Genomic DNA, 27,504 nt, shown 5'->3' with positions numbered 1-27,504 from the left:
ATGGAACAGAAGATGCAAGACTTTTGGTCAGTAACCAGCACTAACAATGCAATAGTGATTCTCATTTATGAAGTTACGAAACATGCACTTATTGTAATAACTAGCTATACATATATAAATTCCTTTCCTATATTCAGAGGAATACCTGATCACTGTGAGAACTACTACAGGGTACGATAGTTAACCTTAAATAACTGACACCTCTCCCACAATATTAATCACACCTGTCATGTCAACGACGAATATTGCATCTTACTGTTACGCACCCCTCTTTAAAAAAAAAAAAAGTATGGTACATCTTACATTTTTATATTTGGATGATCTTGCACACCGTTTGCTGACTTATTGGCGGCTATTACTATACCCATAGAGGCTGTGTTTCGGCCCTACACAAATCTCAGTTTCTGTTAGATTTTTCTTCTGGGAAATGGCTGCAAACATGCAACACAAATCCAGATACAGGGTGCAAATATCTGTAACGGATCATACATTCACACCTGCAGATATCTAGGTCACAGAAAACAAAACCTGATGAAATCTGTCCACCAAGAGCTGCGCTATCAAGCTTACTGCGAGTGTCTTATTTCACAGGCTAATGATCAGGACGAGGAAGGATGTAGGTATCGGTTACAGGAAGAATCTCTAACACAAAGCAGATCCCTCCACTGGGTGCTGCAACAATACGTTCTCGCACTTGCAGCAAACCTGGGAAGTAATCAGATTATGCTCTCAACCTATTGACATCTCATCCTCCACAGATGCTGCATTACTACTGGCTTTCCCAGCCGGTTGTCCTCCAGCTGCAGGACTACTGTACGCCGACTGTATGCATCTGAAAGACATTCACAGGAAGGACATACAACATAGCGAAGAATGGACACAGCGTAGAAGAGAATGGAAATGATAACTGCCTTTACTCATTTGTTTCAAAGTACTAGAAATACCTGCAAGACAACACGCCCTAGAAAGAAGACTCATTTCATCATACATATTAGAAATTTAATGACGTCAATTGATCATTTATTCTAAAGCATCGGAATGAAATATGAACTGATCCAACATAACATGAAGGTTCTCAACAGGAGGCCATGCACCTAACGCTCCTTGGCCAAACAATTACCCCTCTCGATTCCATATACACATCTGCTCGGTTCAGGTGAGCATGCACACGTTCTCAGAGGTGAGAAGAGAAGGAGCCACTGCTAGATAACGCGGGCGATTGCTTATCAGGAGTGAGAACAAAGAATTCAACATGTCCGACCATTCTTTCTGTTGACATCTGCTGTTTGGGAAACATCCTCAAGAACAAGGACATGACCTATATGAGAGATCCAATCCCAGATGGGATCTGTCAGGTTCCTTCTGGACTTCAGCGCTTTGATGCCACGAACCTGGAGCAGACCTTACTTTTCTGGTCCACAAAGGCAATGTGAGGCCAAATTCACATACGTGAACGTGAAACATGAACCATGTGGAAATCATCTGACCGGTGGGGCCTCCTGACTTGAGGTAGCTCCATGTAAAAGACAGCTCAGATCAGGAGACCCAGCCGGTTGGGCCACGCATTATGATCAGTGCATGCTCCGGGTTTCACAGGTGTGTAGATTTGTTCTAATCCTTCAAAAAATGGAAAACCATAAAGGTATGTCTACAAGACTTCTTTTTTGGGTGGGCATGCTCCATAGCCCACCTGAGACAATACACTAAATAAACGCTACAAAGACTGGACAAATGCACTGCAATGTAGAAACGACTTGCTGTGCACATATTCCATTTTTTTCAGCTCCTTTTATCTACTTCAGGTTCCCAAAGATGCGGAGAAGTCAGAAGAAGTGACCTGATCATTCGTCAGATGGTTTCTTCTTGGAAGCCACTCTATAGTTTATTCAACACGAGTTAAAAAATTGAAAAAAAAAAAGCCGGCAGTCAAAGACGTCGCAAAAAAAATGTTTAAAAAGACACCGGTGTGTGTGTGTCCTGAAACGTCTTCCTCCTATAAGACTCGCCACATCCATGCACGTCTTAAAAACATTCTTTGCACATTTCCTTGGGTTAACAGAACCCAGCAGTGTTGATAATGGGATGCCGAAACTTTTTTTTAAGTAAAGGATTAAAAATACTGTAGATTGGGGTATTATAATAGATTAATGTGTGGGAATGTGGAATGGATGTGTTCAATAAATTACTAAATAATAAGTATTAGGGAATATGGACATGTAGTCGTGTTGGTTAAAACGGCATCAAAATCATGATTGACAGTGGGGTCATAATGCAGTTATTGCAAAAATATTTGCAGTCGACGAAAAACAAGCAAGACAAAATGTGTTTGAACGCGCTGCAAAATCCCGCGTGTGAATACACCCTTATGATTTGTGCACGCAGACTGATTTTTGCTCTATCGGAAACAACATTTCAGAGAAAAGTGCTTGAGATTTTTTTTGTTTTTTTTTCTCTCCTGAAGCAATTATGAAGAGGTTTTTGAAGGGCTTTGTATTCCTGAAGTATTTGGGTTTTGTACCTTCCGATAGGGCCAGTGCTAATTTGGAGCAGATTCCATCAAATACGTAACTTACACTTTTTCGACACCTGACGAGAAAAAAAAAAAGCTAAAAACACTGCAAGTGTGAACATCAAACAGGATTTACAGAAGAAATGAAGAGGAAGAGTCGTTCAACCATTTTTAGGAATGGACCTGCTAAGAAAAAAACCTCTTCAAAAAAAGCCCTGGCAGCGTCACCTAGGTTCCCCCTGAAATGTGCTATTAAAACGTCTGGGTGGCGGCCACACTGTCACCCAGCTTTCCCAGGGACAGAGAGAATTGAGTAATTATTCATATAAGAACACAAAGTCCTAAATTGATTCCAGCTCACATTTTCCCAGCGAGGGCACAAACACAAAATTCCATCCGACGGTCTTTTGCTTTTTGTTTCCCCGCTAAGGATAACTGCAGAAAGCTTAGAAATTAAGTGAAAAAAAAGGATCTGTATGGCAATTGTAGTTAAACTGTGTATTTATTCCAATGCGAATGCATCTCTGAGCTGCAGAGCTCGCAGTCTAAATTCTATGGGAAGAGCCTGGAACATCAAAGCCTTTGCCTGCAGCGCTGGGGACAGACCGCACAGCACGTGGCATCACAACGCCAAGCGCAGAGAGAAAAATCCAGGCCTTTTATTCTGCACCAGCCAATCACCCAAAGTCAGCACCTCGGGAAAATAATAATACAGAGCGGAAACCATGTGTGGCCTATGGGTCACAGTCCGGAGCCTTCCAGACATACCGTACGCAGATGTCGCCGCCGGTCCCCGAAGGGTTAAGCCCCATCTTCGGAGTAAGGCGCACTGCTGACAATCTATAACTTCTATCCCTGCAGCGAACGCTTTGGGGAAATATTAGCCCAGACCTGTGTCTTCTCCAAACACTCCTTGCCAACAGGGCAGGTCATGGGGTGCAGGAGAACGCAATCGCTCATGCCCTCTTCACCCCAAAAAGTCAGCCGGCGATGCCCCTCATGGTTCGGATTCCTATGCAGCCAGCCTAGACGAGGCCTATTACACTGGCCAGGATACTGTGTGAGGGAAACATGTCCCACCTAGGCCGTGTGATGGACGGCACACCTGACAGACCACTGTCCGGAATCACAATTCATCCAGAAATCAGGTCTGAGATATGCATGGGCCGAAAGGGTTAAATGCAAGAAAAAAGTGCGAAGACTGACCCATGTGAAGGCTTCATACACTAACAGAGGCAATGTATCCAGCAGGTATCAGCAGCAGGACATGGCCAGTGTCAGGGCTCACCTGGCCAGCTGCTGCAGGACTACAACTCCCAGCATGCCCTCACAGGCACAGGCTCACATGGCATGCTGGGGCTTGTAGTTTCCGCGCAGAGGAACCGGGCAGCTCTCCTTATCACAGCAGTGCCCCTATTGTGAATGAAGTCCACACATAGTAGAGTCCATCTTGTGACCAGACCGCTGCACAGGCGGCCCCCTCCTCAATCACTCCCCTCCTACAAGGAAGGAAACTTTCTGCTCCGCAGTCAGGAGGGAGCAGCGGGCACCGGGGAAGCCTCGGCGGGCACCGGAGAACCCACAGCAGGGCACCGGAGAACCCACGGCGGGCACCGGAGAACCCACAGCAGGGCACCGGGGAAACCACAGCAGGGCACCGGGGAAGCCACGGCAGGGCACCGGGGAAGCCACGGCAGGGCACCGGGGTAGCCACGGCAGGGCACCGGGGAAGCCACCGCAGGGCACCGGGGAAACCACAGCAGGGCACCGGGGAAACCACAGCAGGGCACCGGGGAAACCACAGCAGGGCACCGGGGAAACCACAGCAGGGCACCGGGGAAGCCACGGCAGGGCACCGGGGAAACCACAGCAGGGCACCGGGGAAACCACAGCAGGGCACCGGGGAAGCCACCGCAGGGCACCGGGGACGCCACACCGCAGGGCACCGGGGAAGCCACCGCAGGGCACCGGGGAAACCATCGCAGGGCACCGGGGAAACCATCGCAGGGCACCGGGGAAACCACCGCAGGGCACCGGGGACGCCACACCGCATGACATGACGCCGGGATCGGGGTCCACCTCTTACCTGCACGATCTCCCCCTCCGCGCTGATCGTGGCTCCCGCCCGGGTGAACCTCCCCTGCAGCTCGGTCGTGTGGGTTTTATAATCTCCATTGGGACTGGACTCGAACAGAACCACTTCCACAAATGCCGTCTCCTTAGCCAGGGACCCCCCGGGAGCCGCGGCCAGCAGGACCCCCAGCCATAGCAGGGGCAGGCTCCCCCGGATCCTCGGCTCTCTCATCTCGCAGGATGGGGGATCAGCACCGACGGGAACATAATGTCCTTCTCGTCCTGGGGCCGGGGGTGAGCGCCCGGTCGGCCGGGTGGATGGAGGCAGCGCTCGGATCAGCAGTCAGGAGGAGGGGATCACGCGGGGGGCTGCCCGATCACTGCTCCATTACATGGCTGAGGATCCTCGGTGTCTCCGCTCCCTCTCGCTGCTCTGCCAGGCGGCATCCCTTTCATCTCATCCACGTGATTGTCTTTCTTTTTTTTCCCTTTTTTCCCAAAAGGGGGTTGTCCCCGCCTCCCAGATCTCCCTGACCCCTCTGTGTCCCCTCCCAGTGCCGGGGAGGAGGGGGCTGCACTGAGAACAACACAGGAAGATCAGGAACTTCTTATTCTTGTTTTCTGCTTCCAGTGTCCTGATGGCAGGAGAGCGGCGGCGGCGGTCCGGGAAGTCAGTGCGGGAGGAGGAGCGGGCGGGGAGTGGGCGGTAAGGAGGACAAAGATCAAAGGCTGCGGCTCCTCCGGCGCCTGAGGAGGCTCGTCCGGGGGCTACAGTCCTGCGCCTGGGGAGGGGGCTGCAGTCCTGGACCTGGGGAGGGGGCTGCAGTCCTGGACCTGGGGAGGGGGCTACAGTCCTGTGCCTGGGGAGGGGGCTGCAGTCCTGCGCCTGGGGAGGGGGCTGCAGTCCTGCGTCTGGGGAGGGGGCTACAGTCCTGCGCCTGGTGAGGGGGCTGCAGTTCTGGACCTGGGGAGGGGGCTACAGTCCTGCGTCTGGGGAGGGGGCTGCAGTCCTGGACCTGGGGAGGGGGCTACAGTCCTGCGTCAGGGGAGGGGGCTGGAGTCCTGGACCTGGGGAGGGGGCTACAGTCCTGCGTCTGGGGAGGGGGCTGCAGTCCTGCGCCTGGGGAGGGGGCTGCAGTCCTGCGTCTGGGGAGGGGGCTACAGTCCTGCGCCTGGGGAGGGGGCTGCAGTTCTGGACCTGGGGAGGGGGCTTCAGTCCTGCGTCTGGGGAGGGGGCTGCAGTCCTGGACCTGGGGAGGGGGCTACAGTCCTGAGGGGAGGGGGCTGCAGTCCTGGACCTGGGGAGGGGGCTACAGTCCTGCGTCTGGGGAGGGGGCTGCAGTCCTGGACCTGGGGAGGGGGCTACAGTCCTGCGTCTGGGGAGGGGACTGCAGTCCTGGACCTGGGGAGGGGGCTACAGTCCTGCATCTGGGGAGGGGGCTGCAGTCCTGGACCTGGGGAGGGGGCTACAGTCCTGCGTCTGGGGAGGCTCGTCCGGGAGCTGCATCGGCGCATGGGAAGGCTTGTCGGGGGGGGGGCTGCAGTCCTGGACCTGGGGAGGGGGCTACAGTCCTGCGTCTAGGGAGGAGGCTGCAGTCCTGCGTCTGGGGAGGCTCGTCCGGGAGCTGCATTGGCGCATGGGAAGGCTTGTCGCGGGGGGGGGCTGCAGTCCTGCGCCTGGGGAGGTCATGCGTTATTATGGGGCGCAGCGTGTTCCCCTAATGGTTCCCAAAAACCTTCATTTGTGTGTTTTATTTCAGAGATTTCCTTTTCTAATTGCTTTCTTTCCTTTTTCCTCTCCACTCTTGTTTTTCACACCTGGGGTCGTGCATTGTCCTGGTGTTTTCACACCTGGGGTCGTGCATTGTCCTCGTGTGAGCTGTCATGCATTGTCCTCGTGTGAGCTGTCATGCATTGTCCTCGTGTGAGCTTTCCTAGGTAGAGGATGAAGTCGTCCATCATAGGATGTAGAGTACGTACTGCTCTGGGAAATCTGCAGCCTGCGCCTGATGTGTGCGCCCGTCCTATAGAAGCTGGGTCATTGGGGACTGTAAGAGCTTGTTAAGATGTACGTATAATGGGAGCAATAGTCTGCGTGTAAGAAACCGCAGCGTTCGCTTCCCTAACCCATATCTCGGAGCAGACTCGACCATTAGAAGTGAATGCGTGCGCGCCAAGAATGGAGCAGGTGCGGGCTAGCAGAGATTACTTCTTTTTTTCACTCATCATTGCAGTTATCAACATAAAAACATTTAGGCTGTGTGCACACGCTGCGGATTGTGGTGCGGATTCATCCGCGCGGATTTTGTAAAATCCGCAGGTGAAACCGCAGGTCAAAAGACCTGCGGTTTTACCTGCGGATTGCTCTGCGGTTTTGCCCTGCGGTTTTTCATCTCAATGGAGGAGATGGCAAACCGCAGAAAGAATTGACATGTCAATTCTTTCTGCGGATTGAAAACCGCAGATAATCCGCATGTAAAATTCCGCACCGTCTGCACCGCGGTTTTTGATTCCCATAGGGAATCATGGTACTGTACACTGCAGCAGTTGCTGCGGAACCACAGCAAAATCCGCAGCGTGTGCACACAGCCTTAATGTATAAAACATAAGCCATACTGGTGCAATATACAAGTAAAAGAACGGACTTATGAATGGAGTATGGAATAAATTGTCCATTCTCTCTGGATGAAAATTGCACAATTTTGCATATGCTCAATTGAACCCAGCGTTGCCCAGATGGCACTGGGGAAAGTTCAGCCTCAGGTGTCTTGGTAGAGAGAAGCGGGCACCTCGTAATAGATCCCAAATGGGCCTATCACATAAGGCCTTTCCATATCTACGATATAGATGACCACAATATCACAGTTCGGGACTGTATGCAATTAGCTTTCACCAGGTCTTGCAGCCAGGGCTGTGGAGTCAGTGTCCATTTTGGTGGAGTTTTTATAAAATGGACCGACTCCTAAAATATATAATAAATTGGGTACAGTAGTTCAATGCAGGATGGGCTGAATATTTTTCATAAGAATTTGGGAAAGTTCTGAAATGTCCTATAAATGTCTGTTCTGTTCCTGATCTAAGGATCTCGGCTTTTAGTGGAGATGAATCTGTGCTGCACTTTATGTCCATGCTCAGTAGTGACCAGTGCTGTGGGGTCATAGATGAGATGAATCTGTGCTGAACTTTATGTCCATGCTCAGTAGTGACCAGTGCTGTGGGGTCGTAGATGAGATGAATCTGTGCTGCACTTTATGTACATACTCAGTAGTGACCAGTGCTGTGGGGTCATAGATGAGATGAATCTGTGCTGCACTTTATGTCCATGCTCAGTAGTGACCAGTGCTGTGGGGTCATAGATGAGATGAATCTGTGCTGCACTTTATGTCCATGCTCAGTAGTGACCAGTGCTGTGGGGTCATAGATGAGATGAATCTGTGCTGCCCTTTATGTCCATGCTCAGTAGTGACCAGTGCTGTGGGGTCATAGATGAGATGAATTTGTGCTGCACTTTATGTCCATGCTCAGTAGTGACCAGTGCTGTGGGGTCATAGATGAGATGAATCTGTGCTGCACTTTATGTACATGCTCAGTAGTGACCAGTGCTGTGGGGTCATAGATGAGATGAATCTGTGCTGCCCTTTATGTCCATGCTCAGTAGTGACCAGTGCTGTGGAGTCGTAGATGAGATGAATCTGTGCTGCACTTTATGTCCATGCTCAGTAGTGACCAGTGCTGTGGAGTCATAGATGAGATTAATCTGTGCTGCACTTTATGTCCATGCTCAGTAGTGACCAGTGCTGTGGAGACATAGATGAGATGAATCTGTGCTGCACTTTATGTACATGCTCAGTAGTGATCAGTGCTGTGGGGTCATAGATGAGATAAATCTGTGCTGCACTTTATGCACATGCCCAGTAGTGAGGCAGTGCTGTGGGGTCATAGATGAGATGAATCTGTGCTGCACTTTATGTCCATGCTCAGTAGTGACCAGTGCTGTGGAGTCATAGATGAGATGAATCTGTGCTGCACTTTATGCACATGCCCAGTAGTGAGGCAGTGCTGTGGGGTCATAGATGAGATGAATCTGTGCTGCACTTTATGTCCATGCTCAGTAGTGACCAGTGCTGTGGAGTCATAGGTGAGATGAATCTGTGCTGCACTTTATGTACATGCTCAGTAGTGACCAGTGCTGTGGGGTCATAGATGAGATGAATTTGTGCTGCACTTTATGTCCATGCTCAGTAGTGACCAGTGCTGTGGGGTCATAGATGAGATGAATTTGTGCTGCACTTTATGTCCATGCTCAGTAGTGACCAGTGCTGTGGGGTCATAGATGAGATGAATCTGTGCTGCACTTTATGTCCATGCTCAGTAGTGACCAGTGCTGTGGAGTCATAGGTGAGATGAATCTGTGCTGCACTTTATGTACATGTTCAGTAGTGACCAGTGCTGTGGGGTCATAGATGAGATGAATTTGTGCTGCACTTTATGTCCATGCTCAGTAGTGACCAGTGCTGTGGAGTCATAGATGAGATGAATCTGTGCTGCACTTTATGTACATGCTCAGTAGTGACCAGTGCTGTGGAGTCATAGATGAGATGAATCTGTGCTGCACTTTATGTACATGCTCAGTAGTGACCAGTGCTGTGGGGTCATAGATGAGATGAATCTGTGCTGCCCTTTATGTCCATGCTCAGTAGTGACCAGTGCCGTGGAGTCGTAAATGAGATGAATTTGTGCTGCACTTTATGTCCATGCTCAGTAGTGACCAGTGCCGTGGAGTCGTAAATGAGATGAATTTGTGCTGCACTTTATGTCCATGCTCAGCAGTGACCAGTGCTGTGGAGTCAGAGTCAGGGAAATTGGGCAGTCAGATTCAGAGTCGGTGGTTTGCCTTATCGACTCTACATCCTTGCTTGCAGCTGCTGTAAGTATAAGGGCACTTGCTGACGAGCGTATGAGAAATCGTCCGAGTTTCATCCAGAAAACTCAAATGATTTTCTTCTAATTTTTCTTCCGTGTGCCATCCCTGTGTACTTTCTGTACATCTCTGTCATATCAGTGTGACGTTTTTGTACATCTACAATAAAAATTGTACATGACCAATTAGAGTTTCCTAGGTGTATATGTAGGGTCGGTGGTGGGGTGCCGAGCTGGGGGGTGATAGGGGGTGATCCCACTTCTTACCGCGCAGAGATGATAACAGAGACACGATGAGGCAGATTCTGGGTGCAACAGGTCCAAGTTTATTGTCCACCGTCCGACTGACGGTCCTCGCGGTACACCGCGATATCTCTCTCTCTGCCCTCCGTGTCCAGGGCCGCTTCAACACCGTACGTTACACTAGGGACGTATTTATACGTACCATCCCGTCTCACACTGTGACAATCCTGACAGCTCAGTTACTGTGGCCGCCTTAGGCCCGTACACCATCAGCACTTTACTGGTCAGTTTCGTCGTTACACATACGGTGTCCTCCACCCAGAGCCTTGTCTCTGCTGCGGTCCTTTCCTGTCAGGACCACCCCCCTGACGTTTCCTCTCCTCAGTCCCCTTGGTCGGATTCTCCTCAGGGCACACAGACTGGCGTAGTCCTCCTGTCACCTGAGCTCCCCCTGGGGACTGGAACCTTCTGGAACCCTCCCTCAGAATTTATAACTCTCCCGGTTCCTTGAAACTGTCACTCTGTCACCACGCCCCCCATGACCAACGGTTTCTAAAGCCCTAAGCTGCTGTAAAGTCCTTTGCTCACACTCCACCCTGCCACCTAATGGTCATCCCAAGGTACTGCACGTCCACTACACTTTCCTAGTTGTTTCCCCACTGTAATCACTGACTCCTACCTACACTGTGCAAACCTATCTTTCTTCACTCTGACTAGTCCGTCCGTCCGTCAGGTCACCTTCCCTACATATAGTAGAAATATGTCCGTAAAAATCAGATGCCACTCTGATGTTTTGTGTGGGATCCGATTTTTTTTCGTTACGCACCCATAAACGAAATGTAATAAAAACTTCGGCATTCAGCATCATGGAGGACTAGATTTTAGGAGTGCCGAAGTTTATATTATATTTCATTTTTGTGACCTCCTGTCATATTTCAGAGCACCCACTCATACACTTGAGCGACACCTATCATCCATTTTACGCACCCATAGACATGAATGGGTAACTCTCATTCAAGACTCAGAAGAAAGTAGTGCATGCTGCAATTTTTTTCTCACAGACAGTTGGGCTGTGAAAAAAATTGAATATCCCTATTGAATAATATGGGTCAGTGTCCTGTTTGTGTGATATCTGATTAAAAATTGGACAGCACACGTAGATTTATACGTTTGTTTGCATGAGCACTCATACACTCCTCTTTATGAGTCGTAAACTGTCCATAGCATGGGCGGCGGCACTGGGGCCCGGAGGTGGAGGGGGTCCCCTGCTGGGTGGCTAAAAATGAGAGCAATCTGGCCTGTTTATGTGGCCCCGAGGCTCTGGGGGGGGGGGCCTGGCCAGATTGCCCTCGTGCGGTGGGCAGGGAGTGATTCCTGCAGCTCTGCTGCCTACAAGAGAAAATAGCAGTGGAGCGGAGCTGCAGGGATCTGTCCTGTTTCCTGCCCGCGCTTCCTGTCTCTGACACTGCGCGGCTGGATGACTGTTGAGAATTCTCTTCTGAGTCAGGGCTCTCTCTGGTGGTACTGTGGGTAGTGGAGCTGGCCGGATTGACAGAGGTCTGCCACCTGATGATGATGATTGGAGATCTGGGGTTACTGATTGGGATTATTTAAGTGAGCAGACTTCCCTCAATTGTTGCTGGTGATTAGTTCTTCCTGTGCAACTTGAGGTCTGCTGTCTCCTGCCTGATCCTGCATTTTTCAGCTAAGTTGTTCATTTGCTAATCCTTTGCTTCTGATCTGGTTTTGCCTTTTTTTGCTTTGCGGGTTCAGCGTTCTCCCTGCTGGGGGCTGTGCTGGACCCCACTCCATATGTTGCAGCTTGTGTCATTTTGTTCAGTCCCCTGTTATATTAGTCTCTTTTGCTTTGCTGCCAGTTCATACCAGAATGCTGATATAGTGGGGCGAGGTCGTGAGACCTCAGTGGGTTTTTTTGTACATCAGACATGTTGGATTTTTTAGGGTTTTTGCGTGATTGCAGACAGGGTCTTTCCTTTCCTATCCTATCTAGTCAGTTTGGGCCCCATCATTTGCTCAGTCTATTTTCTGCCTGCGTTTGTGTCTCATCTTGTATCACCGATGTTATATTTGGGGGCTATCTATTCCTTTGGGGTCTACTCCGGGGCAGTTTATATTTCACCTTTCTTGCTTTAGGCTTAGTTAGCTCTCCGGCTGTGCCGAGGCATCTAGGGCATCGTAGGTACGCTCCACGGCTACTGCTAGTTGTGTTGTTAGGATTAGGGGTCTGCAATCCGCTAAGTTACCAACCTTTCTGGTTTCCTGGTGGCCTAGCCTATTCCTGAAATCCTCCTCAGTGACCTGTTCATAACAGATGATGTCATAATTTCAGCGCTGCTATGCCAGAGAGAGGAAGCTGCTGGGACAGTGCTGCTTCAGTTGTAGGAGAGTGTGCAGAGAGGTAAGAGGTGCTGTGTGTGTTTTGTTGTATGTATGTGTGTGTGTGTGTGTGTAGAGATGAGTGGTGATGTGTGTGCATGCAAGCACAGCTGTTACGAATGGGTCACCGAGGAGGAAAACAAGACCAAGCCAAGTCACAGAAAAACCAGAGAGGTTGGTAACTATGCGGATTGCAGACCCCTGATCCTGACCACACAACTAACAGTAGCCGTGGAGCGTACCTACGATGATTCTAGACGCCTTGTCACAGCCGGAGGACTAAATAAGCCTAAAGCAAGAAAAAGGGAAATCTAAACTGCCCCAGAGCAGACCCCAAAGGAATAGACAGCCCCCACGCATGTATTGACGGTGAGACAAGATGAAAGCACAAACACAGGTAGGAAAATAGGCTGAGCAAACGATGTGGCCCACACTAACTAGAAAGGACAGGAAAGGAGAGATACTGTCTGCAATCACGCCAAAAAAACCCTGCAAAAATGTTCAACACTTATGATAGCAAAAAAACCTGAAGTCACTAGACTTCTCCCACTATATCAGCACTCTGGCATATTCTGAGAACAGAGCAAAAAGAGGCCAATCTAATAAGAGACAAAAAGCAAACTGGCACATACAGTGACATAAGAATGGAAATTCAGCACAGCCCCAGCCGGGGCTGGCTGACCACACAAAAAACTGAATAGACCAAACCAAATCAAATGTGAACATTAGCAGAGAACACTTGGCTTGAGAAGGCAGGAACTGAACTGGAAGCAAAGACCTCAGGAGGCAGGAAAAAATCACCAGCATGGGAATAGGGAGTCGGCTGTCTTAAATCCAGTCTGAGACTCCAGATGTCCAATCCTCATCCTCATTATCAGGTGGCAGGTCTCTTAATTAGATCAGCTTCATTACCTCCTGCCACCACCAGAGGGAGCCCGGAAAAAGAACTCGCAACTCCTCTGTCAGCACAACCAGCTCCCTCACCAGAAACCGGAGGCAGACCAGAAAATGAGTTCACAACACACAGCGCTGTGGGGTAATGTGCAAAGAGGTGAATGGTGCTGTGTGTATGTGGAGGAGAGGGCATTGATGGGGTTATTGGGGAGAAGGCAATGATGGGGTGATGGAGAGGGCAATGATGGGGATGGTGGGAGAGGAGGAAATGATGGAAGTGGTGGAATGGGCAATGATAGGGATGGTGGGGAGGAGAAAATGATGGACTTGGTGGAATGGACAAGGATGGGGATGGTAGGGGAGGAGGAAATGATGGAGATGGTGGAAAGGGCAATGCTGGGGGAGGAGGAAATGATGGAGGTGGTGGTATGGGAAGTGTGATGGTGGGGGAGGAGGAAATGATGGAGGTGGTGGAAAAGGCAATTATGGGAATGGTGGAGGAGGAGGAAATGATAAGATGCAGGTGGTGGAAAGGGCAATGGTGGTGGTAGTGGAAAAGACAATGATGGGAGTGGTGGAGAAGAAGGCAATGATGGAGGTGGTGGAGGAGAAGGCAATGATGGCGGTGGTGGAAAGGGCAATGATGGGAGTGATGGAGAGGGTAATGATGGGGTGGTGGGGGAGAAAGCAATAATGGAGATGGTGGAGAGAGCAAGGGTGGGGTGGTGTAGAATGCAATGATGGTGGTGGAAAGGACAATGATGCTGGTGGTGGAAAGGGCAATAATGTGGGTGGTGGGGGAGGAGGAAATGATAGAGGTGGTGGAATGGGCAATGATGGGGTGGGGGAGAAGCCAATAATGGGATGCAGAGGGAGGAGGACAATGAGGGGTGTGGGGGATTGGAATGGGAGAAAGGGGGGCTTACAATGGACTTAGGAACAGGGGGAGGTGGAGGAAGACATTATCGCTTATTATATCTAACACGGTCCCTTACTATATAGTGTGCTCACTTATGTATAGCACAGTCCCTAAGTATGTAGTGTATGTACTTATGTATAACTCAGTCCCTTAGTATATAGTGTACGTACTTATTATGTATAACACAGTCCCTTAGTATATAGTGTACATACTTATTATGTATAACACAGTCCCTTATTACATAGTGTACTCACTAATTGTCACGTGCCCCGTCCTGTGTGACACGGCCAGCAGGCCGGTAACTAATACAACAGGACACGGCACGTGTAATTGTCCAGTGTGACGCGGCCCGCAGGCCAGTAACTAACTAATACAACAAGACACAGGGGATAGGGAAACATTTACAACAGTGGGCACTGCGATAGGGAACGGGGATGTGAAGACTGCACTCCCCTGAGTCAGTCCCTAACACTCCTAACATTCCCTATACAGGCTCCTCACCTGTCGCCGAACAGGATACCTGTCACCGTAGCACACCCTACACCTATTGCTAACTAGGAAGCTGGGTGGTGCAGGCACTGGCCCCACCGCTGTACTAACACCAACATGAGGACAAGTGACAAAACAGGGAAACACTTAGCTTTGCTCTGATGCACTTGCTCCAGGCAACAGTCCAACACCTGATTGCATCTTCCACCGTGTCCAACACCTGGGTGCAGCTGTCCAACAACGAAGTCCAGCAGCTGTCCAGCAGCGGAGTCCAGCACCTGAGTTCAGCTTCCAGCAATAGAGTCCAGCAACTGAGAGCAGCTCTACACCATAGCTGCCACTCCACCAAGCTTTGCAAGAATTCTTCACTGACACCATAGCTGCCACTCCACCATGCTTTACACGAACTCGCTGACACCATAGCTGCCACTGCACCATGCTTTACACGAACTCCTCGCTGACACCATAGCTGCTACTCCAGGACTCTGATTGAGTTGTCCTGGACTCTCCTCAGCTCCTTCCTTCACCCAGCATGGTTGGAAAAGACCAACAATATCACCAACGTCAGTGAGCACAACTGACACACCTTTATTGAGTAAACACACCTGTTAGTGATTCCCATGCAATTACACTAACCACCACCAGGGGCCACACTCTCTAAAAACAGTGCAATGACCATAATGGCCACCGGGGCAAACAAAACAAAAGACACCACCGTGTAATAATCCTAATGGCCACCGGGGGCAAACCCAACTCCTAGCACACAGCTCAAGGGAAAAAAAAGGTTACTTTGCATTTTATCAGTCATGATCCAGCATGGATCATGACACTAATTCTGTATAACACCATCCTTAGTTACATAGTTTCCTCTTTTATTATGTATAGCACTGTCTCTTATTATGTACCATCCTCTCTAGTCATATATGGTGCCGTCCCTTATTATATGGCTTCCTCTGCTGTTATGTACAGTGCTGTCTCGTACATAGTGTATTCTTGTTAATTTTGATATTCACAGCGCCCTCTTTTATTACATAGTCCCCTCTCTTGTTAGATATAAAATGACTGCTGATGGAGGAACCGGTGACCGGACGACCAGTCCATCAGCTCCTCCATTAGAAAGGAAGCTTTCCCATGCTCCATCAGCCATCATTGCATTATACAGCTAACAAGACGGGAAGGTATGTAATAAAAAACAGGTCTTTATATAATCCAATATGTAAGGGACAGTACTGTACACAACAAGAGAAGGCACTGTATAATAAGAGACGGCAATATACATAATAAAGGAGACTATGTAATATATACATGTATGTGTGTGTGGCTATATATATATATACATATATATATATATATATATATAGCTTTGTCGCCATAAAAGGAAGGGGGTCCAGACACATTTCTTGCACAGTGGCCCCAAGCTGTCAGTGTCTGCCCCTGGTCCATAGCTAGGACACCACAGCCTCATACAATGAGTAGTGTCCTCTCTTAGGTACTGCAGCTCAGCTCCCTTTCACTGGGCGCTAATTGGCAGAAACCAAGAACAGGCATTACATATTGTAGCTATGGTGCTTCAGCTCCATTCACTGCATACTACAAGTAGCCATGGGACCAGGAAACGACTTAGGTCATTTATATCAAATTCGGGATAATACAGGAGCAGACATATGGCATGTGTAGCCAATTCAGTCACACGGGGGTATGGCCAGCCCAGATGCCGCTGTGATTCTTCCATTTTCCTTGCCCTCCCATGCTTATGTCTCAGCTTTCCTTTGTCATTGATACAAGGGATTGTCCACGTTCAGATTTCTCCATTATTTTCACGGTTTCATCACTCACTGTGTCCTAGGGATGCTGTGAGTGACAGCTCAGCTGCCCTATAGGATCTGGAGTGTGCTGGACTGTCAGTATGTTTAGTGACAGCCCAGTCATGCAATCTGAGGCTGGGGCATGCTGGGCTGTCAGTATTTTGATTGACAGCCCTACTGCTCAATCTGGCCAAGCATGTGAACTTTCCTCCAGGTGTCGCCCTTTATTGATAATTGGCTAGCTATTTAACAGACTATGAGAAGACCATTGTGAGTTGTAGCTTTGCTCAGTGTGGTGTATGCTCGTTGTCTGATTTCCTGATCTTTGTTGTTGGACCTTGGATTTGTTTTACCTATTCCTGTGTATTATCTGTTTTACTGTTAACACTATTTGACCTCGGGTACCTGATCCTGGACTTGGGAACCATCTATTTCTCTTATTACTTTATCTTGAGTTACCCTCCCGGCATTTAACCCCAAACAGTGACTTGACCACGCCTTTCTCCTGCCCATCTGTATTCCGAGCTCTCCTGGTTTCTGACCTGACTACTCGGCCTCATGACTTGTCCATGAGTAGTGACTCAGCATCACAATTGAGCCTTCATCCACATCTTCAACTTTGTACTGCACTTACCGTATATTTATGTAAGTGTCTCCTTCTTGGTCTTCCTGGGAGCCGTCATGTAACCTGAACTCACATTTTGTGATCTGGCTGTGATTACATCACATCAACCAGTCATATGGACCTGTGGTTTTCTCAAACTTACAACCCTATATGGATGGGATAGTTCTGGGGTGCAGGGGGCATACAGCCGTATGTCTCTATTGCATACCCAAACCAAGCAACAGCTGTGTCTGTGCATGTGAGTTGTAGCTTTGCTCAGTGTGGTGTGTGCTCGTCTGATTTCCTGATCTTTGTTGTTGGACCTTGGATTTGTTTTACCTATTCCTGTGTATTATCTGTTTTACTGTTAACACTATTTGACCTCTAGTACCTGATCCTGGACTTGGGAACCATCTATTTCTCTTATAACTTTATCTTGAGTTACCCTCCTGTCATTTAACCCCAAACTGTGACTTGACCACGCCTTTCTCCTGCCCCTCTGTACTCCGAGCTCTCCTAGTATCTGACCTCCTGACTACTCAGTCTCATGACTTGTCCATGAGTAGTGACTAAGCATCACAATTAAGCCTTCATCCACATCTTCAACTTTGTACTGCACTTACCGTATATTTGTGTAAGTGTCTCCTTCTTGGTCTTCCTGGGAGCCGTCATGTAACCTGAACTCCCATTTTGTGATCTGGCTGTGATTACATCACATCAACCAGTCATATGGATATGTGGTTTTCTCAAACTTACAACCCTACTATGTGGATGGGATAGTTCTGGGGTGCAGGGGGCATACAGCCGTAAGTCTGTATTGCATACCCAAACCAAGCAACAGCTGCGTCTTCTGTGCATGTGCTCCCTAGGCAAATCAGAAGATGGGAGGATTGCACATTACCTCAATCAGTATCTTCTCTCCTCAACCTTTATCTAACAGATAATCCAGTGCTAGATAAGCCTGATATACTAGTGACATGCCTCATCCCTGCTGAATTGAGAGGTAAATAAGCAGAGTTGCATGATGAAAGGGACTACATGGAAATGTAAAAAAAACATAGTTTTTGAGATCTAGGCACTAATCAGCTTTGGTAATTTTAGACCATTTTTACTAAAATAGAAAACCCCTTCAAATATTTGCTTTGAAACGTGGCCTGTCCCTGTATTCAAACTCACAACCTGTAGCACGGCAGGGAGCAGCTTTAGCTTTGAGCTACTGACTGCACTACAATGGAACAGGTATTTTTTTCTATCTATAAAGCAAAATTTTGTCTCTTTTTACAGGAGTATTGCACTGATACATCTCTATATACCTATATACTTGAGGTAAGATAAAGGGATTTTATTTCCCTACAAAATCATTAACAAATCAAAAGACATCAACAAACTGGAGCAAGTTCAGAAAAGAGCGACCAGAATGGTGACCGGTCTGCAAACCCTGTCTTATGAGGAAAGGTTGCAGGATTTGGGAATGTTTAGCTTGCAGAAGAGAAGACTAAGAGGACACTTAATAGCTGTCTACAAATATCTAAAGGGCTGTTACATTGTAGAAGGATCTTTATTCTCATTTGCACAAGGAAAGACTAGAAGCAATGGGATGAAACTGAATGGGAGGAGACACAGATTAGATATTAGAAAAAACTTTTTGACAGTTAGAGTGATCAATGAGTGGAGCAGGCTGCCACGAGAAGTGGTGAGTTCTCCTTCAATGGAAGTCTTCAAAGAGAGGCTGGACAGACATTTGACTGGGAAGATTTAGCGAATCCTGCTTTGAGCAGGGGGTTGGACCAGATGGCCCAGGAGGTCCCTTCCAACTCTACGAATCTATGATTCTAAATGAATAACAACTATAATTAAACTTTTTAATACACTTTTTAAAATAAACATCACAAAATGGTAACTAACATGGACATATATTATAACCCTGTAATCGTAACATCTCGTGTAATGAGTGAGCAGATTATTTATGGTGATCGCTAAATGGCGTAATTGTTTTTTATTCCATTAAATCCATCAAAAAGTGAAAACTAATGTAATTGTTAAATATTTGTTTGGCAAAATGGCACTTAAAAAAAAAACCTTCAGCTCGTCTGGTGGTCTGAACAAATGCATAATAAAAAATATCAGTGTTTATTGACATGTCTGATTTGTATATACGTATTTTATTTATGCTGTGTGCACTATGTAAATGCATGCTTAATGTGTAAATGTATGTGCAATATTTATTAGCATGTGGACATCATACTATATTGGTTCGAAAGTGAATATGCATGTAAATGTGTGTTTACTTGGGTGGTGCTTGATGTTTGGGGGAGCCTAGACACAAGTCCTGCACAGGGACCCTTCACTGTCAATGTCCGTTCCTGACCTAACAAGAATATAGGTCATCAGTAGTGTACTGTAGTAGTACTGTAGCTGAAGCCATCACTGAAGGAGGGAAGTCCTGCATAAAGTTACACGAGAAACAACTACTGTCTATTGGCCATGTAGATATTTTGTATGCTGCATGTTCTAGTGACCCTACTTCTTGCCTGAAGAATTCTGGAAAAGTGTCATGTTATTGCTCCCCTGTGGCCGTTCTTTGTAAATGGAAAGTCTGTTTCTATGTTAGTAGCAAAATCTTTATCTCTGTTTTCATAATTGTAAACCTGAAACTTTGGCTTCCAAAGACCAACACTGATCACTAAAACAAAGGAGCAGAAGTGCTTCTCAGAGCACTGTGCCATTTGACATAGATCGGCTTGGCTCTTCTCAGGTTAGTAGGTATGTGAGCAGGTTGTGGGATGCAGTGACAGGCAGGAGACAGAGCAAGGGTTAACTGGGTTTTAATCAACAGTGGAATACTCCACGCAGGGAGGTAAAGGGTTAAATGGAATAAAACAGTTCAATGGTGAAATTGTGGATAAAGTTAAAGAATAGTGAAGACAGTAGGGACAGTTCTTGTGGGGTTAACTTATGCTATCCGCTGATCCTCAGGCCGTGGGTGTTGTGAAACGGTGATGGCGCCAACCATGGCTGATGCAGCGCTTGTCCACGTAGGTCCTGGAAATAACGATGGTCCATCTTCTGGCAGCAGCGGTTGGTCTCCGGTACCTTCCGCTGAGCCCCTAGTCCATGTACCAGTGTGGCTGGAAGAATGGAAGTCACCGCACGGTCTGAGCCCAACGTGGTCTGGCAAAAGTATTCCGGGGAACCAGAGCACTGATAGCAGTTCGACTCTCGGTCTCTCTCAAGCAGTATTCACGGGCCCGAAGCACCCGGCTTGTTGCTTAGTCACAATTAGCGGGCGCACTGCACATCTTTTCTCACAAGTTCTGACAGCAGTGGGGATGCTCCGGCGCGGGCCTGCGTCGTGTCGGTGCTCGAGGTAAGGAGTGCTCACCCCTGTCTGCTGTTCGCTGTCCCTTCCCGCCAAGTCTCTCTGTTCCCGCGTGCACTGTTGCCTCTAAACTTTCCCCTGGACAACAGAGGAGGCGGCCCCGACAGTTACAGACCTGGCGCAAAACAGGTATCCCTGGTCCGGTCCTTCTTACAGGTACAGAAATCAACCTTTAAATTAAAGAGAACCTGTCAGCACGATTTTGTGAAGTAAAACATGGCTGTAATGACACTATTACAGATTACATTGATACCTTTGGAGAAGAAATCCACTTTGTTGTTTAATCACCATTTGAAGTTTTCTGCTAATTAGACTTTGGTGCACAGGGGCCGTTCTGTACACGGCATCTTCTCCTTGTCTGTGATTCCCGCCCCCTCCGTCTGCCTCCGGTCTGTGAATGAGACAGGTCGTTACGGAGTTTTCACACAGAGGAAGCAGGTCATTCACAGACCGGAGCCAGGTGGAGGGGCTGGAGAATTATAGACAGAGAGGATAAGACTCAGTGACTAGTGTTGAGCATTCTGATACAGCAAATATCGGGTATCGGCCGATATTCACGATATCAGAATTCGATACTGAGTTCCGATACTTTTTGCATATCGAATACCGGAATCGGAAGTTCACGTAATGCTATGAGCCAGTTTGATTTGATTCAGCCAATGAGGAATCCTAAGAAGTGTGGGCACATCCTGTTAGGCATGTAGGCATGTTAACTAATGGCATGGCTGTGATTGGCTGCTGAAATAAAGTCATGATGCACTATAAAAGCCGCCGCCATTTTGGGTTCACTCTGCTGTGAATTCAGTTAGGGACAGGACGCTGCTCTTGTGACTCTGAGGGACAGTTAGAAATATCGATTTACTAGATTGTGCTTTACCCAGGCTAGTTTAGCAACCCCTGTGAGAAGCTTTCTTTTGCCTTGCAGCGCTGTTCACAGCTATCTGCAAAGTCTGTGTGAGTGCAGCTCACGCTGTAGTGTGTCCTGCAGCCACCTCTGGTTGTAGGCCGCTCAGCGTGCGTCACTGCCTCATACATATTTATTTTTGTTTTATTGCTGCTCATTTTTCATTAATTCTCCTATTAGTGTGCATCCATCTGTATCCATCTATATTGGTTGCAAACACTATATAGTAGACAGCGGAGCCTTTCTGCAGCCTTTCAGTGCTAGTGCACAGTTCTCTGCACTGTTCACGGCTGTCTGAGGTCTCTGTGTGTGAGTGCAGCTCACGCTGTAGTGTGTTCTGCAGCACCTCTGGTTGTAGTCCGCTCAGCATGCGTCAAGGCCTAATACATTGTTCTTTTTTGCTGTAGTGCTGCTAATTTTTCCTGAATGTCTCCTATTAGTGTGCTTCCATCTGTATCCAGCTAGATTGGTTGCAAACACTATATTGGAGTAGATAGAGGAACCTTTTTTCTGGCTTGTGCCCTGCAGCCCCAGCCAGATTAGTATTAGCCTATTTTTTGGAGCCTCATCTATTGCATTGTAGGTTACCTTCCTGCATTGTAATAGCTCCAAAAAGTTTGTGATACTATCGCTTTCACATCTTTGGTCACATTCTTTTTGTTTTTTTGAAAAAAAACACATAAATAAAGTTCACCAAACACTCCACTTGACAGTTGTGTAGGCCACATTAGCTCATATTAAAGTGTAGTCCACATACTTTATAAAATTAGTGTTTCTTATACCTGTTGTCATGTCCGCCATGTCTGCCCTGTCTGTTTTCTCTCAAGAACTCCTGGAGCGATGTGCATGCGCATATCTTGTCTGCTATCCTGCTCGCTCCCTAGAGCAGTGTGCACACTCACCTCATGTCTGAGCTGCAGGATGCCTGCGTTTCTGCTCTGCCTTCTGTGATCTTCTCGTCATGTCTAGAATCCCTGATCATGTGTCCCTGCCTGGATCCTGCACTGTCTGGTTCTGCAATCATCTCGTCATGTCTGGAACGCTGATCATGTGACCTTTCCTAGGATCCTGCACTGTCTGGTTTGGTAATCATCTCGTCATGTCTAGAACTCTGATCATGTGACCTGTCTAGGTTTCAGCACTGATTCGGCAGTCGTCTCGTCATGTCTGGAACTCTGATCATGTGACTACGCTCTGTTATTCTGTGGATCACTCACGCTGGTTCTCGCACTGTGCCTTTTCGTGCTACTCTTGCACAAAGCCTTTGTCTCTTTTGCTCTTCTCTGTTCCCTAGTTTGACTGCCGGATTCCATGACCTGCCGACCGCTGCCAGAGGTCCGGACCAAGATGACTGCGGCCTGATGTCCGGAGCTGATGTCCGTAGCCAGATACCTGGACCCTGTCGGTCGATGCCAGCATTTGGATTCCGATGCCACCGTACTCTGTGCCTCTCCCTGGCATGCCCCTTGGCATGCGCAGGCCACCGTCCTGTGAACCTGACCCGTCCCTGGCATGCCCCTTGGCATGCGCAGGTCTCTGTTCTGTGAACCTGATCCTGGCGTGTCCGTTGACATGCACCATGTCTTTAACCCTGTCTTGTCTCCTTGCATGGAACCCTGGCTCACTTCTGGATCCTGCCGATCACCCTCTGAGCTACAGACCCTGATGCCCTGCTTGATAGTGGACTGTTGTCCGGAGTCCGAGGTCCACGTACCATCTGCTCGTTCCATGCCTGGACCTCGGCGTGCCATTGCACGCACCCTGTTCCACAAACTCTGTGTGTTCACGTTTGCTCCTGTTGCACCCTGAAGAGTTCCTCAAGTCTTGGACCTCGGCGTGCTCTTGCACGCACCTTGCCTTATGTTCTGTGTGTCCACGTTTTGCACCTGTTGTACCTGAAGTCTTCCTTAATGAAGTTTCTTTGATTTAATGACTCGTCTTGCCTTGTCTTGTTTCCCTGAGCCGGCCGTCTGGTCCAGCTGCCGTGGTGGCTCACCCCCTTGGTCTTGCCCCTGACACTCCCTGTATAGGGGGTGGTTCTCATTAGGTCAGCTCGCCCTAGGTGGGTGGGTGCCACGGCCCAGAGGGTCCACTCTCTCAAAGAAGAACAACTCAGCGTAAGCTGACACTTGTCACACCTGTTAGCAGCTGTTCAGGAATAAGCACACTAAGCCCCCCCTTTGTACTTTTCTGCCTATCTTTCTCAGCCTACCAAGATGAAGAAGGCAGGGAGTAAGGCTCGTGGGCGTGGAGTTTCAGCAGGGGGAGGACGTGGGGATTCTGTGCCTGCTGCGGGCACCAGTGACTCAGCATCCCCCAGTTTTACCAGGGAACAGTCCTTTATGCGCAGCTTTGTAGGACCTCGCCGTACCCCACTGCTGCGGGACGAACAAATTGAAGCTATTGGATGGATGGCAGCTAACACATCGACTAAAATTACTTCAACATCCTCTCAGGGCCAGAGCACTGAAGAGCAACCATCTGTCTCTTCACCACCTGCCAAAATGCCCAGGCAGTCAGAGAGCCCTGGACAGGAGCCATCTCTACTTCTGTTCTCTGAATCTCTTGGCTTGGAAACGGGGCCAGCCAAGCAGCATTCTAGAATGTGAAGAAGAGGGAGTATGCAGTGATGTGCAACTGCTTTGTCCCTCTGAATCTGAAGAGGCGGGTGGGCCAGTGCCTATGGTCAGCACACCTCGGTACGCATCAGATGATGAGACTCAGGTGCCACTTTCTGGTGCGTACTGTGCTGGCGAGATTACCCAGGAGAAGCAGGTGTTTGAAGAGGGGAGTGTAGACGATGAGGTCCTTGACCCATCATGGCGTGAGGAACAGGAAGGTGGTGGGAGCAGCTCTGAGGAAAAGATTCCCCGAACAGCCAAAACAGGAGGGAGGGGGCAGACTTGGTTGCCTGTAGCCTCCACTTCGGCACCCATTAGGAGCATTCCTCTTCCAAAACCCAAAACGGGCGCTCCCAGGACTTGCAGTGCGTGGTCCTTTTTTGACACAGTTGCAGATGACATTTGCTTTGTCAAATGCAAGCTGTGTATCAGAAAGTCAAAAGAGGGAAAAGTGTCAGCAACCTCAATACCACAAATATCTGGAAACATGTGCGGACCAAGCACGTGGTGGAGTTACAAAGACACACTGAAGACGTAGGCCAACCTACAGCACCACCTACCACCTCTTCAGCTCATGTTGTAGCCTCTTCCTCCAGCTCACACACAGCTGGTTTGGCTTCCTCACAGGATCACCATGGAAGAACCTCTGGCACTGTTGTCCAGAGACCCAGTTCATTCCACCCACAGCACCACGTTCCCTGTCATCCTCACTCCCAGGCCACTCTACAGCCATCGGTAGCACAGGCATAGGAGAAAAGGCGGCCATACTCGGCAAACCATCCCCGAGCACAGGCTCTGATTGCTGGCATTGCAAAACTACTGGCCCTTGAAATGCTCTCATTCAGGCTGGTGGAGACTGACACCTTCCGTAACTTCATGGCATTGGCAGTCCCACAATACACCGTGCCCAGCCGCTTTTATTTCAGCACGCAAGCCGTCCCTGCCCTGCAAAAGCATGTGGAGGGAAAAATTAAACATGCGCTACTAAACGCCATCAGTAGCAAGGTCCACCTGACCACCGATGCGTGGACCAGTAACCATGGACAGGGACGATACCTTTCCCTCACTGCCCATTGGGTCAATGTTGTGGAGCCGGGTACAGATCTTGAGAGTGGCGCTGTACGTGTTCTGCCAACTCCAAGGATTGCAGGAATCCAGTCTGTACACACTGACTCCTCCTCATACTCCAGTTCCTCGGAATCAGCGCTGCTGGAGCCGTCTCAGTCTACCTCCACATGGACCCATGAATGCTTACCTGTTACGACCGATATGAGCACAGCCGTGGCCAAACGTCAACAAGCCGTACTGAAGTTAATTTCTTTGGGGAATCGAGGCCACACAGCGCAGGAGCTCTGGAATGCCATCAAGCAGGAGAGCAACGTGTGGTTTGTGCCAGCGAATCTCCAGCCAGACTTGGTAGTGTGTGACAATGGCCAAAATCTGGTGGCAGCTCTGGGCCTAGGCAACCTCACTCACATCCCATATCTAGCACATGTGCTCAACTTGGTCGTGCAGAGCTTTCTGAGGGACTATCTGGATTTTGATGCACTGCTGCACAAGGTCCACATACAGTGCGTTCACTTGCGGCGTTCCAGCATGCCAAGATCGCGCATTGCAGCTCTACAGCGCCGATTCCGCCTTCCGAAACATCGCATCATATGTGACCTACCCACCAGGTGGAATTCAACGTTACATATGTTGGAGCGGTTGTGTGAGTAGCAGGCAGCAGTAATGGAGTACCAGCTGCATCAGGCGCAAACAAGTCGCACTGCGCACCTGTCACACTTCACCACCACTGAGTGGGCCTCTATGAAGGACATCTGCCACGTTTTGCATGCCTTCGATGATTCCACGCGTATGGTGAGTGCAGATGATTCACTAGTTAGCATGACTGTCCCCCTTATCTGCCTGCTTCAAAAAACACTGCAAGCACTAAGGGAGGAGGTTTTGGAAGAAGTGGAGGATGAGGAGTCACAAATGCCATCTGCTTCTGGACAGTCTGCGCAACGTGGTTCCTCACAAAGGCCTAGGCAGGGGACATTTTGTGAGGAGGATGAGGAGGAGTCAATGGAGGAGGAAGACATCTCTCCAGAGGAGGGAGGTACACAATGCTCTAGTAGTCAGTAAGCAGAGTGAGGGTGGGGTAATGCAGAGCAGGCAGAGATGACGCCTCAAGTAGGGGACAGCGTTTCTTGGCCAGTTGGGAGTCTGCAGCACATGGTTGATTTCATGCTGCAGTGCCTGAGAAACGACCGCCGCATCGCCCACATTCTCAACACGGCTGATTATTGGTTGTCCACCCTCCTAGATCCTCGCTACCGGGACAACTTACAAAGCCTCATAACACCGTTGAACCGGGAGCGTAAAATGCGGGAGTACCAAGACACACTGGTGCATTCCATCATGTTCTCCATTCCACCCGAGAGCAGTGCTGCTAGTGCTTTACAAAGCAGCTCTGTGCGTCGAGGCAGTGGAGGAAGCTCTGCACAAAGAGGGAGCAGAAGCAGCGCCTCAGCACAAGGCAAGACCAGTATGGCCAAAATGTGGCAAAGTTTTGTGTGCCCGCTACAAATGTCTACACCATCACAGACGGCTCCAGTCAGCAGGAGACAACATTTCCGTCAGATGGTGACAGACTACATGTCTTGCCCTCTCAATGTACTCCCAGACAGCTCTTCCCCCTTCAAGTTTTGGGTCTCTAAGCTGGATACCTGGCCAGAGCTTAGCCAGTAAGCATTGGAGGTGCTGGCTTGCCCTGCTGCTAGTGTATTATCGGAACGCGTCTTTAGTGTCGCAGGTGGTGTACTAGCAGATCGTCGCATGCGACTATCCTCCGATAACGTCGACCGGCTTACTTTTCAGAAAATGAACAAGGCCTGGATCTCGCCTGAATTTGCCAGTCCTCTTACAGATTAAATAATTGGTTGGCAACAGTATCCAGGTCTCCTGTTGTGTTCATGTTTCTACCACCTGAACTGTAATCCCTGGGCTCCAACACGACCAGTAGCTGCTCATAAGTGTCTGCACAGAGAAAAACACTAGCTCCTGTGTTAGTTGGGTTCAGTAAAGCCAGCTGCTCCCCTGCTGTGTGTACGGCAATATCTCCTGCTCCCTCCACATTCACCCCGCATCAGATATTAAACTTGCTCCAATTAGGCCTCAGCCTACTCCTTGATTGACCCTGGGCTCCAACACCGCCAGTTGTTGCTCAGAAGTGCCGTCTGCACAGAGAAAAACACTAGCTGCTGTGTTAGTGGGGTTCAGTAACGCCAGCTGCTCCCCTGCTGTGTGTCCGGCAATATCTCCTGCTTCCTCCACATTCAAACTACATCAGATTTTAAACTTGCTCCAAGTAGGACTCAGCCTACTCCATGATTGACCCTGGGCTCCGACACCGCTAGTTGCTGCTCGGAAGTGCCCTCTGCACAGAGAAAAACACTAGCTCCTGTGTTAGTGGGGCTCAGTAACGCCAGCTGCTCCCCTGCTGTTTGTCCGGCAATATCTCCTGCCCCCTCCACATTCACCCCGCATCAGATATTAAACTTGCTCCAATTAGGCCTCATCCTACTCCTTGATTTACCCTGGGCTCCAACCGCCAGTTGCTCAGAAGTGCCACCTGCACAGACAGAGAAAAACACTATCTCCAGTGTTAGTGGGGTTCAGTAACGCCAGCTGCTCCCCTGCTGTTTGTCCGGCAGTATCTCCTGCCCCCTCCACATTCACCCCACATCAGATATTAAACTTGCT

General features: G+C 49.0%; 1 protein-coding gene and 1 long non-coding RNA gene across 2 annotated transcripts in view; one reads left to right on the top strand and one right to left on the bottom strand.

Annotated features, from left to right (window-relative positions):
• ZNRF3 (zinc and ring finger 3) overlaps window positions 1-5,207 on the bottom strand; it is a 192,221-nt gene extending 187,014 nt beyond the window's left edge. The window contains exon 1 of the mRNA XM_073558769.1: window positions 4,596-5,207. Within this exon, the coding sequence (XP_073414870.1) occupies window positions 4,596-4,814 (219 nt within the window). The 5' untranslated portion in view covers window positions 4,815-5,207. The remainder of the gene's footprint in view (window positions 1-4,595) is intronic.
• Window positions 5,177-23,066, top strand: LOC141069349 (uncharacterized). The gene is made up of 2 exons (XR_012226559.1): window positions 5,177-5,288; window positions 22,431-23,066. It is a non-coding gene; the product is annotated as an uncharacterized lncRNA (long non-coding RNA).
• The last annotated feature ends 4,438 nt before the right edge of the window (window positions 23,067-27,504 follow it).

The sequence above is a fragment of the Dendrobates tinctorius genome, unplaced genomic scaffold (assembly GCF_039654945.1).
Source record: "Dendrobates tinctorius isolate UK_male_01 unplaced genomic scaffold, ASM3965494v1 ptg000003l, whole genome shotgun sequence".
In the NCBI taxonomy this organism is placed as follows: Eukaryota; Metazoa; Chordata; class Amphibia; order Anura; family Dendrobatidae; genus Dendrobates; species Dendrobates tinctorius.
The sequence above is the reverse complement of the archived record's forward strand: the minus strand, read 5'-3'. Positions and strand labels throughout refer to the sequence as shown.